At 50.4% G+C, this 11,904-nt stretch overlaps 5 protein-coding genes across 5 annotated transcripts; 2 read left to right on the plus strand and 3 right to left on the minus strand.

Annotated features, from left to right (window-relative positions):
• Positions 1-420: 420 nt before the first annotated feature.
• On the plus strand, positions 421-2,282 carry P175DRAFT_0466812 (choline transporter-like family protein; the record flags this gene model as incomplete). The annotated part of the gene is made up of 2 exons (XM_040894920.1): positions 421-717; positions 781-2,282. The coding sequence occupies 2 exons, from the start codon at positions 421-423 to the stop codon at positions 2,128-2,130; spliced, it is 1,647 nt and encodes a 548-aa protein (XP_040749000.1). The 3' UTR covers positions 2,131-2,282.
• Positions 2,283-2,370: 88 nt separating this feature from the next.
• P175DRAFT_0526634 (extracellular serine rich protein) lies at positions 2,371-3,536 on the minus strand (the record flags this gene model as incomplete). The annotated part of the gene is made up of 3 exons (XM_040899480.1): positions 2,371-3,146; positions 3,237-3,381; positions 3,447-3,536. The coding sequence occupies 3 exons, from the start codon at positions 3,534-3,536 to the stop codon at positions 2,383-2,385; spliced, it is 999 nt and encodes a 332-aa protein (XP_040749001.1). The 3' UTR covers positions 2,371-2,382.
• A 290-nt stretch (positions 3,537-3,826) lies between these two features.
• On the minus strand, positions 3,827-5,049 carry P175DRAFT_0466814 (putative ubiquitin conjugating enzyme (UbcB)). The gene is made up of 3 exons (XM_040894921.1): positions 4,937-5,049; positions 4,755-4,871; positions 3,827-4,644 (listed from the first exon to the last, which is right to left on the minus strand). The coding sequence occupies exons 1-3, from the start codon at positions 4,961-4,963 to the stop codon at positions 4,324-4,326; spliced, it is 465 nt and encodes a 154-aa protein (XP_040749002.1). The 5' UTR covers positions 4,964-5,049; the 3' UTR covers positions 3,827-4,323.
• sec11 (signal peptidase complex catalytic subunit SEC11) lies at positions 5,046-6,375 on the minus strand. Its single transcript, XM_040897975.1, has 3 exons — positions 6,036-6,375; positions 5,786-5,978; positions 5,046-5,710 (listed from the first exon to the last, which is right to left on the minus strand). The coding sequence occupies exons 1-3, from the start codon at positions 6,088-6,090 to the stop codon at positions 5,470-5,472; spliced, it is 489 nt and encodes a 162-aa protein (XP_040749003.1). The 5' UTR covers positions 6,091-6,375; the 3' UTR covers positions 5,046-5,469.
• Positions 6,376-8,841: 2,466 nt separating this feature from the next.
• On the plus strand, positions 8,842-11,815 carry P175DRAFT_0504913 (kinesin family protein). The gene is made up of 7 exons (XM_040897976.1): positions 8,842-9,325; positions 9,381-9,656; positions 9,861-10,371; positions 10,431-10,558; positions 10,621-11,148; positions 11,200-11,260; positions 11,321-11,815. The coding sequence occupies exons 1-7, from the start codon at positions 8,963-8,965 to the stop codon at positions 11,659-11,661; spliced, it is 2,208 nt and encodes a 735-aa protein (XP_040749004.1). The 5' UTR covers positions 8,842-8,962; the 3' UTR covers positions 11,662-11,815.
• Positions 11,816-11,904: the final 89 nt, after the last annotated feature.

Raw genomic sequence — 11,904 nt, forward strand, 5'->3', positions numbered from 1 at the left:
GACATTTGATAGTATTATTTCAATCTTAGGGGATTTAGCATACATTCCTTTTAACGCCAGGTGACAAGAATCCAAACAAGGCAAATCTGTAGGGCTGGAGCTTTTTTTGCCCCAAACCCTGGTTCTCGCCGCGATCATTGGCATCACGATGACACCACGACCCAGTGAACGACATGGAATGCGTTCTTTGACTTTGGCGATGATGGAGATGCGTCAGGGGGAGCCAGAAAGAAAATCTTCACAGCTTGAATGTTTTGAAGTCAAAGTGTTCCCCTCATGCCTGATCTTCATCCCTTACTTCTCTTCTTCTTCTGCTTCTTTTATCCCCTGCAGATTCCACTTCTCTCCTGTCATTTCTCTTTCACACTCTACTCTTTGTATCAACTGGACTTGTGACTTTGGTTTTCAAGGACTGCAACCATGAGCGGACAGGCTGCGGGTTATTACGATCCCAGCCAGAGCTACGGCGATGTTGAGGCCCAGCAGAAGGCCCAGCAGCAGCCCCAGCAGCAGCCCCAGCAGCCTGGCCAGGATTTTAACACCATTCAGCAGGCCAATGATGAATACCAGTCCAATGATGGCGTGGACGGTCAGAGAGGCCCTGAGCCCAAGCCTCCCCAGGAGCCTCCCCCGACCTACAACCAGGCTGTGTATGGGTTCGACGACGCCTTTAAAGTTGAGCAGCCCAAGTTCCACGATCTCTGGGCCGGGCTCTTGGTATGTGTGATGTGTCTATTTTTTTTCTTTTGCCCCTGCCTCAGAAAGGCTAATGATCACCAGTTCATTGCGGTTTTTCTGGGCTATGTCGCGGTCTCGGGAGTAGCCATCCATCGCTACGCCAAGTACTATGGCTTCAATGGGAGCGGGATCTATGACTCGTCCAATACCTTTTCCCTCGACACCAACACCCTTGTGCTGTTCATTTTTGTCCTCTGCGTTGCGCTCGCCTTCTCGTGGGCTTATTTTCTCGCAGCAAGGTACTTCCCTAAGCTTTTCATCTGGGTCACGGGCATCTTGAACATCGTTTTTGCTCTGGCGACCGGGATCTACTACATTGCGAGGAAAGAGTATGGAGGCGGGATTGTGTTTGTGGTCTTTGGGGTGTTTGCTATTATCTGTTTTATCAGTTGGATCCCCCGCATCCCCTTCACGGCGTTTATGCTCGAAATCGCGATTGATGTGTTGCGGCGTTACGGACACATGTTCGTCGTGAGTGCGATTGGGGGTCTGGTGGCCGTGGCCTTCTCAGCGTGGTTCTCCGTGACGCTCGTCTCCATCTATGTGGCCTACGAGCCTGGAGCCAACCCCGCGTGCACCAATGGCGGCGGCGGCGGCGGCTGCAGCACGGCGAGAGTCATCGGGCTGGTCGTGTACGTGACCTTTGCCATGTACTGGTTCAGCGAGTGGGTGAAGAACACCGTCCACACCACCATCGCCGGCGTCTACGGGTCCTGGTACTTCTTCGCCAACACGCCGCGCGGCATGCCCCAGGGAGCCACGCGGGGGGCGTTCCGTCGCGCCACAACCTACTCCTTCGGCAGCATCAGCTTCGGCAGCCTGATCATCGCCGTCATCAACATGCTCCGCCAGGCTTGCTCCGTGGCCCAGCGCCAGGAAGCCGCGCAGGGCAACCTCGTCGGCACCATCATGCTCTGGATCCTCGGCTGCTTCATCTCGCTCCTGGACTGGCTGGTCACCCTGTTCAACCGCTATGCCTTTTGCCACATTGCCCTGTACGGGAAGGCCTACATCCCCGCGGCCAAGGATACGTGGACCATGATGAAAGACCGCGGGGTCGACGCCCTCGTGACGGACTGCCTGATCGGGCCGGTCCTGACCATGGGCTCGGTCTTTGTCTCGTACGTCTGTGCGCTGCTCGCCTATCTGTACCTGCAGTTCACCCGCCCCAGCTACAACAGCGACGGCAGCTTCACACCGGTCATTATGGCGTTTGCCTTTGTCATGGGGCTCCAGATTTGCCAGATCTTCATGACGCCCATCAGCAGCGGCATCGAGACTATCTTCTCCGCCATGGCCTGGGATCCGCAGGTGTTGATTCAGAATCATCCCGAGCTGTACTATCGCATGGTGCATCTGTATCCGCGCGTGCAGCAGGCGATTCATGCGTAGGTTTGTATTGACGATAGTACGATGGTACGATAGTACGATAATACTGGTAGTGGATGTTAACCTCAGGTCATTTATGAAGCTGCTGTATGTACGACACGGTAGCTGCATACAAAAACCTGCTTACTACCGAGGTACCTAGCTTAGTTTCCATGAACTCCATAGCTACATACATAGTCATACCATGAAATGACATGACATGACAAAACAAACCCCATTCTCTTCTCCAATACCCTATAAATGATATCAAGCCATCTACAAGACCCCCAACCCCGCAACAACACCCAGCACCCCAACAACCACCCGCGACAGAACCACCTCAATCCCCACAGCCGCACCCGTGAACTTCTCCCCCTGGCTCTGGTTCGGGCCGTGCTTCCTCGCTGCATCCGCACCCGTAGGCGTTGCTGCCGCGCGCACCGTGGACGAGACCACCACGATCTTGGAGGATACGGAGGGCACCGCGCCAGAAGGCAGGGGGGCCATTGCGGCGTGTGCTGTGTTGGTGTTTTCGGCGTCTGCGGTCCGGGCGACAGTTTCAGTTTCAATCCTAGTCCTGGTCTGGGTTTCACCCTCAGTCGTCCCAGTAACCGTCGGAGATGCACCCGCCATGCTACTACCCATCTTCGCTGGCACCGACTCTGCATCAGCATCTGCATCAGAAACCGGGTCCGTAGGCATAGCCCTCTCACTCTCGCACGCGCAATCCGCCGTCGTACTCGGGACCTGGTACAGGACCTTCTCGGTAGCGTGCGCAAAGACCGGCGCGGCATTCGGCGCGGCCTGCGGGATGAGCAGCCGGTTTGTTTTCTCTTCTTCTTCTTCTTCTTCGCTGGAGGTGGAGTCGGAATCAGGCTTCGTTGCGCGCTTGTGCGTTTGCTGCATCTCGCGATCGCTTTCGTGGTCCTGGTCGTTTTCGTCTGCTTCGCTCCCGAGACGAACCATCGGCGTGCTTCCGCGGCGAGGCGAAACGGGGACGTTTGCGTCGTCGCAGAGATACTTGGGGATGTCTTTTGGGGCTTTGTTTGATTTGATTTGTTAGTTGGCTTTCACGGCTAGCATGCATGTATAGCAGTATAGTAGTATAAACTAGAATGAGATATACATACCGACACCGTTCTTCGAACAGACTTCCTCGGCACTGGGACTGAGCTTCATCTCGCCAATGTCTTTCCCTGCAGAGGCTGCACAGAAGCAGTCCAGTTTATACGAGGACGAGCATTCCGGGAACGAGAGGTCTTCGACGACTGCGGTCTTTGGTTTGTTAGATTTCCTTCCACGTATACATATATATATATAAGTAGAAAGGAGATACGTACAGCACACTGCATGTAACCCAGGCCATTGTCCTGCGCTGCTAGGGCCAGGCCAACCAGATTGAAAGCCGCGAGGGTAGATGGGAGATGCATTTCTTTTACTTCACTGGCTTCCGGAGGGAATCAACTGATCTGTGGAAGAGGAGAGAATCAAGTACCGATCTATGTCCCTTATGTACCCTAGGTATCCGGTGGTGTCAAGAAAGATCAAGAACAACTGGCATGGTTATATATGCTTGTCAACATCCCTATCCCTACATACTTAGATAATTATCACTACTCAGCGAAGATCCGTGATTGATTGCGTGGATGGGTAGGTTGTTGTTGCATGGAATGGACGGTGGAATGTGGTTGATCCATCCATATGGTTTCTCTGTGGGTATGTGATTGAATGATTTTGATGAGTAGACGACAGACAGAAAGAAAGAAAGAAAGAAGAACTGATTGATGGAGCTAGAGAGTTATTTCCATGTCTTGAGCGTGTTGGACTCTGTATAGTAGTAGTACCCAGGTAGTAAGTAGTAGTACCCGTGGACAGAAAATATCAAAGGTACTGGAATGAAACTGGAGAATGCTGCTATTGTAAGGACCTTATTTATTCTCATCAATCCAGATTCAGGTATTGTAGCATACATGCAAGCCAAATCGATTCAAAAGCATGAAATGAAATGTGAGCATCCGTCACTAGAAAATCAATATATAGGCTCTTCGCACTGCATGCAAGCCCAAATGCAATATCATACCACATGAAAGAGCGTAGGAACGAAACAATAACATGGCATGGCATGTCATAGCTGTTCAACGCAGCGGCCAGCGACTGCATCGTGCCTGTGCTCTCGTCGCCCTCTTATGTACGGTACTGTACATATGTACGTGCTAGCTACGCAGCCGTGGCATATTTCCTCGTCCACTCCCGCGCAATCTCCTCGTATCGCTTCCGGTCGTTCCTGTACTGCTCGGCGATCCGCCCCTCCACCGCATCATCTGGCATCGGCTCCTCCAGCAACTGGCGCGCGAACTGTAGCACAGCCGCAAGCTTCGAGCTCGGCTTCCACTCGTCGGCCTTGAGCATCCCCAGACACATGCTGCCTTTGTCGTCGTTTGTCACATTCGGATGGTAGATCTTTGTCACGAAGGATACCGTGGGCGGTTTGAAGGGGTATTCTGTGGGCAGGACGAGTTTAACTTGGAAGATGCCTTTCTATTGTCGATAGTTAGCTTCTTCTTCTTCTTCTTCTTCTTCTTCTCCTATTTCTCTCCATATTTTTGTTTCTGGATTAAACAGAGGGAAATCACTTGAGATAAGCATACCTGAAAAGGAGAATTGTCTGGCCCATCCATAAACACTTTCCATTCATATAGGTTGGATTCGCTCGCAAGTTCCACTGTAATGCCGTCAGGAGGAGACTCCATGAGCTCGGCCAGTTCCTAGGCAAGTTAGCCTTAATGCATCTGCAACCCTTTCCCCCGCAGGGTTAAGATTCGATTCTCACCTTGGTTATTCGTTTCTGACTACCCATTGTCCTAGTCTTGTCTCTCTTGGACTTCTTTATTAGAGGCGGGGAGGGGTAAAAAAAGGTCGAATGTCGAACCAAGGGGGGGGGGGCACAGAGGGAGAGAAGGCAAAAAGATCCAGAACTCAAGGTGTACTCAGGAGAAGAGAAGCTAGGCAACACCAGGGTCCTGAAACCAGGCTAGTTTTAGTCCGCAGCAGAAAGAAAGAGCTTCTTGGGATTTCTTATGTCGATGGATTTGATGATGCACCTGGCGGGGTGGATCCAGGCGGGGCGGAGAAGAAGAAGCTCGTCAAGGCGTCATGTCATGACGGTGACTGTGCACCATTTCTATAATATGATTCTGGGCTTGAATTTATCATGGTTGAATAGATTTACTGCCCTTGGAGATCACCCGGATTTCCACAATTCTTTCCGTACAGCAGAAACAGCCTGGACAATGCATGAGTCCATCGGAAATCTCGTGTTTTAAGTGTACAGGCGCCCTATATCCACGTTCTACTATCTGTCCACTATTGCTCTCTCTGCAGGATGACCGTCAACCCCATAATCCCCAGAAGCACCGTCTTCAGCCATGGATGCTCGCTCAGCATGATCGTCACATATCCCACCATCGGCATATACCCTCGCACGCTACCCACGATGTCCTCCTCGCGGTGCAGGAAGTCCTGGCCGCGCGCATAGAGCTCCGTATCATCGGCGACGTTGTTGTCGCCCTTGGTGAGCAGCATATTGGGTGGGATGGACGAAGACCTGTCAGAAACCATCCTGGGTTAACCATACAACATCCCCACCAACCAAGCTTGTGAGAAGGCCAGGGTAACGCACTCAGTAATCTCCTTCGCGGTCTTGGCCTTCCCTTGAACCTCGGGGAAGGTTCGCACAACGCGATGCACGATCGGAATATCCTTCCCCTTCACATTGTAGACAACGATTTCGCCGATTTCTGCCCGTGGGCTGCGATTCCACAGGAATAGGAGATCGCCTCGTTGGAAAGCCGGTTCCATAGATCCCGACAAGACTGTAGATAATTTGTCACTGTGTTCTGGTTTCCTTTCACAGGCACTCAATCACCTACCCACGACAATCGGAGACGAGGAAGCTGTCACTACCGACAGACCCTTCCAGAGCATAAACGCGGTCGATAGAACGAGCGCGAAATTCAGTACCTGTGCGAGGGATTGTCGAGTATTCGACAGATTGGAAGAGAGAAACGATAACATCGTGGCGAGGGAGTCTTTCAGCTTTTTTGCTGGTCAAGCTGGGAAGGGAGGGAGAGACGAAGGAGCTTCGGAGGTCTTGCGGAGGTGTAAATGATGGAAATGGAGGCAAAAGTCGATTCGCGATCGGGTAGTCGTCAATAGCGAAATATCCAAAGAGGGTAATTCATTCCCTGTGGTGAATTTATATGCTGGTGGTTTTCTGGGGAGAGAAAGAAAAGTGACCTGCGCTGAAAAGGCCATGTGGTGTTTGTTCTTCCCGCTTACTTTCAACCATCTTCATTTCCTCCGCATCTTCGTTCTAAATGATATTCCAGTAACATTCATCTGAAATTTCAAATTGTATTATGGAAAAAAAGAAAGGAAAAATCACTTTCAAACCCTCGCCAATAAATCAATCCAACGCTGTCTAAACACTGCATACAAATATTATACATGGCAGCCGGGCTTAATCTCCTTCCCCCCATTAAGGACTACTCCATCCGCTTCCCAATACTTCTCCTGTCTCCCTCTGTTGAAGATCAGACCGATAATGTCAAATGGATCAAGCAAGGTGGAAATAAACGGACGAGGGTCCTTGTATCCTGGCCCCTCGACTTCCGTCACACCGTCTCGGGCAAGATAGATCTTGTTTGAACGGGGAAGAGACTGCATGGGGTGGAAGATGTTCAGCATCGTGGTGTTGCTGTACATGAAAACCGCCTCGAAGAACCAGAAAAACCATTCGTCTTTGATCAAGGGCGCGACTTTGTCCGGATCAGCCCAGACATGGACTTGCGTCACCGTAAAGTACTCCTCCGTCCGGTAGATGGTGCGCGTGGTGATGAGCATGCAGCTGATATACAACACAGTGAGCACCCGCTTAAGCCTTTTGTTCAAAAGGCCTGCGCGACAGCAGTTGTAGTGAAATCGGACGGCCAAGGAGACGAATCCGGCCATCAGGCAAATCTGCAGAATCAGGGCGGCCTTGAGCAGTGCCTCTCCCACTTCTTTGCGGGATTTCGTCGCATTGGTGTTTGCCACCAGTGCCGCACCGTTGGCTGTCAAGCTCTCAATCACCACCCCCATAGCGACAAAGGTTGAAAAAACTCGTCCTGGGTGGATGGGGGAGAGGTAAGGGATATAGTAGAGGATCCGGCCGAGGATGAAAAAATTGACACCCTCGTAGACAGGCCTGGACTCCAGTCAGACTCTCTCAACTGTCCGCCGCCTAGATGGAGGTGGAAACTTACGGCCCTGCCAACAGAAACACCGTGCTCGAAATGTAGATGGGCACATTATCCCACTGACCGAAAGCGCCAATAGTGCGTAATATGAAGCCAACTGTAAAAAGCAAGGCGGACCAGGGCAGCAGTCCAGTGACCGTCCAGGACTTATACTTGCTGGGGATCAAAATCAGGCGCTGTCCTGTAAGTAAGAAGACAGGGACTCCACTTACTGGCACTGACAAACATGCATGAAGCCAGATGCTGCGAAAAGAATCGCAAATGCAATAGGTGCCCCCTTGTTAGGAGCATAGTACCAGATGCTCCCGTCTTCTGCAGGGAGTTAGTCTATGACTGTGTTCCCTGAACCGCATGAATCGCGCGTCGTGACACAACAATGAAATCAAGGCTTACGGTAAGCGTCTCTTTTATCAAGCATCATGTTCTTGACGATGCCAATAACTCTATCAGGATCAAGTCGGGTGAAACGAAGTAATATCCAAGTATGTGTTTCTGAGCCCACTGCTTCGCGAAGAGGATAAGCTCTATATTATTGATGAATGGCTGAAGATTTCTCGAAGGAATATACACGGAATATATAACTTTCCACTCCAAGATCCCACTCGCAACATCACCGCAGTGATCATCCTCATAGAGTCGAGGTAGCGAAAACGAGATTCCCAATTCGGAAGCTCGTATTTGGGCTCTACGGAACCAGACCCATGGAGCCAGCAACGCTATGAACTAAGGTTCTAGTGACTCAGCTACTCCCGATTTGTACCCTCGTATAAGGCATGCATGTGGCTTGGTTCATTCAAACCGGGCCCAAAAGTCCTCCAAGGCGCTGAAGTGGGCGCTTGAGCCCCAAAATACGAGCGAGGCGCAACCACTCAGATTGCGCCGAACATTGTTCACATAATTATGGTCCAATCAATATCTCCCGATTCAGTTTTCTGCGGGGGGGGGGTGATTGAATGAAGGTTTCTTGGGCTTGCTTGGACTAAACAAATTGGAGAGACTTTTTTTTTTTTTTTTTTTTTTTGCAAAGGGCCGCCGCCATCGAAATGAAAGCCCAAGCCTGCGCCTGCTATAATTTATTTTGCCACAAGGAGTCCTGCTAACACTCCATGCCGCTGAATATCTGGCTTTCTTTCGAAAAGAAAGATCTGATAGGAAATCATCTGTTTGGCTTCTCCTCGTGCCTGGCCCTCGACCAATTTGCAAATAATCATGAGGCTTGTTTGAACTTACTCGACAACTAGTTAGATCTCCATTCTACAGTTTAACCACCCTTGAGACCTCTTCGTAGGATATTCGTCGGCTGTAAAGGAGCTATATAAGTGGCTGTTGCCTGAAACACCAGGCACCAAGTGCACTGGAAGCGTTGCCGGGACAACATGCGCCAAACCCAATATGGCAAACCAACAGCTCGTGATTCCAAATTGAGGCTCTTCCAAATGAACTGCATGAATATATCTCCTGGAAATCGCCCGATCCTTGCATTGTTGGATCGTAGAATTTACAGCCTTCCTGCATCCGATTCCTCAATTTGACGGCCCATAATCGAAGGGCCTGCAGCCATGGCTTCGACAACCCCCCCGCCGTCGTCCCTATTCCAGGTGTATCTCCGCCTACGTCCCCCAATGTCACAGCAGCAAGACGAACAACCCGAGCGCTGCTTGACAGTCGAAAAGTTCGAAGCTGCAGAATCTACCCTGGATGATTCAGGCATAGTCCCAGGCCCAAGCCATATTACTCTGCAACCGCCAAGTGATTCTCGAAAGCGAGCAGTCGAGAGATTTGGATTTACCCGGGTCTTTGACGAGTCAGCGACACAACTTAATGTCTTTCAGCAAACCGGAATGCAATCGCTCGTCAGGGGAGTACTGCTTGAACAGAGAGATGGATTGGTAGCAACGCTAGGGGTGACAGGAAGTGGCAAGGTGCGAGCTGCGCGGTGCCTCGAGGTTGTTCAGCTTACTGATAAATCGTATATAGAGTCATACGATTCTCGGCTCCAAAACACAGAGAGGAATTACCCAGATGAGTCTGGATGTCATTTTTCAATCACTAGCCTCTACCATCAAGCCTCCCGACAACACGATTCCTCCTATACTTTTAGCCTCGGTAGCGGCCTCTGATGCTTCCGAATCCCAAATGTTCACGGCCCAGACCTTCCTTGATGCTGTTTATGGTGAACCCGGTGCCGAGCGTGGCAGAAGTTCTCGGGCCCAGACTCCCATGAGTTCTTCAAGAGCTCACACCCCTATGGCGGTATGCAACCCACCTCCCCGAAACCCATTCCAAGGAGCCCCAAAGTTATTCCCGTCGGGCCCCCGAACCTACTTCCTCCCAAAGGTGTACGGAAAAGAGCCTCACGCAGCCCTGAATGGTCCCGCAGCCTTAGTAGTACCCTGGAGTATTCAATACAATTATATAAAGATAAATGAAGCTAATTCACCCGCTGCAACTTTAAAGGAACCAATGCCGGCTCTGATATTCCCCCGTCGCCATATGCCACAGAGAACCAGCACACTCCCCCGGTCGCCCGATGTTAGCCACCTAACAGTTGAGCTGAACCCTCATTCCGAGTACATCGTCTTGGTGTCCATGTATGAGGTCTATAACGACCGCATTTTCGATCTTTTGTCTCCTGCCATAAACCCAGGGCAAGGCAACGCCGTCTCCCGTCAAGGAGCAAATGCACAGAAAGACCGCAGAAAGGCACTCTATTTCAAGTCCACGGAAGGGTCTCCTGACCGAAAACTTGTAGCAGGCCTACGCAAGATCGCTTGTAGCACATATGAAGAAGCGTTGGCGGTTCTTGAGATCGGCCTTACAGAACGTAAGGTTACCGGAACTGGCGCTAATAGTGTCAGCTCCAGGAGTCATGGATTTTTCTGCCTTGAAGTCAAGAGGAGAATGCGGAACAAGCGAACCGGTGAAGAGATGTGGATTGGAAATACACTCACGGTGGCTGATCTGGCTGGTTTGTTTTCAATCCGTGCGTGCACACACGCCTTTGACGCTCTACTGACAACTATCTAGGCTCTGAACGAGCAAGGACCGCGAAGACTGCCGGATCTACCCTCGTGGAAGCTGGCAAAATTAATGAGAGTTTAATGTACCTTGGACAGTGTCTCCAGATGCAAAGTGACATTCAGGACGGAAATAGGGTACGTATTTATTTTGCCTTTTTTTTTTGGTTACACAAAGACCCTAAATTGACTTGTCCCAGACTGCAATGGTTCCTTATAGGCAGTGCAAGCTCACGGAATTGCTCTTTTCCAACTCTTTCCCATCTTCTAATCAAGTATCGAGTATCAATCGCCATCCACAAAAAGCTATCATGGTCGTTACCGCCGATCCACTAGGTGATTACAATGCCACTTCACAGATTTTACGATACTCCGCCCTAGCTCGCGAAGTTACCGTTCCACGAGCTCCTTCGGTGGACTCAATCCTATCTAGTTCTCTAGGTTCTCGCAAGGGGTCTTCTGGAGGACGCAACTCGCCGCATTTAGGTGCTAATGAAGAACTTGAAAAAGCCCTAGCTGAGATTCAGCGACTGCGCGCAGAGAACGAGAAACTTTCCACGAGGCTCGCAGAGGAGGAGGTTGTGAGAGCCGAACTAGAGACGGCACTGAATATGAGTGAGGAAAGGTGTCTCATGATTGAACAGGAAGTACGTGAGGAATGCTGGGTTGAAATGGATGAGAGAATGGAGCAAGAAAGGAAGAGATGGCAAAGTGCCTGGGATGAACAAGTAAGGAATGGTCTATTCATCATTCCTCCGAACTCATACTGATCTCTATAGACTGGACATAACGACGAGCACATTGACAAGAAGATCGAGCTTATGTCCAAGGGATTCCAGAGTAAGCACCTTATTGCCCCATATGGCTCTGGACGGCTAGGCTAACATTCACTCTTACCAGTTCACGAGGATCCTGGACCTTCTTCGGATGAACGAGTGGAAGAGCTCGAATTCGAAAACGATCAGCTTCGCAGCAAGATCACCTCACTGGAGCGTGAGCTGGCATGTAGGTCTCCGACAAAGCAATCCAGGTCCAAGAACAATACCCTCGGAAAATCTCGCAATGCCAATATCCTGGGCCGTGAAAGCGATATCGAAGTTGCCCTGCGCAAGATGGACCAATTGAAACTGGCCGATAGCATGTTTAATGGTCCTTGCGCTGATTCTCCCGGCAAGAAGCAGAGGAAAATGGCAACTCGCAAATGGGATCTGGCTCCCGAGGATGATCTCCGAACCTTTTAATTCATGTAAATGCTTATGGTGTTTCTAAAGGGGCGTTCTTCTCTTGGGTAGATTGCGAGCCCGTCGGAATCAGGGTGTTGTACTGATAGTTATACTTACTTGTTATTCTTAATAGATACCTACATAATGTGATACCAATATTAATTTATGCAAATTTTACCTCTTTCATGACTATACCAGTTTTTATTTGAATGTGCTTTAAATGCTATAAAGGCCTACCTCTATACAAGTATCCGAGCGCCT

The sequence above is a fragment of the Aspergillus ochraceoroseus genome (genome assembly GCF_002846915.1).
Source record: "Aspergillus ochraceoroseus IBT 24754 chromosome Unknown P175scaffold_10, whole genome shotgun sequence".
NCBI lineage: Eukaryota > Fungi > Ascomycota > Eurotiomycetes > Eurotiales > Aspergillaceae > Aspergillus > Aspergillus ochraceoroseus.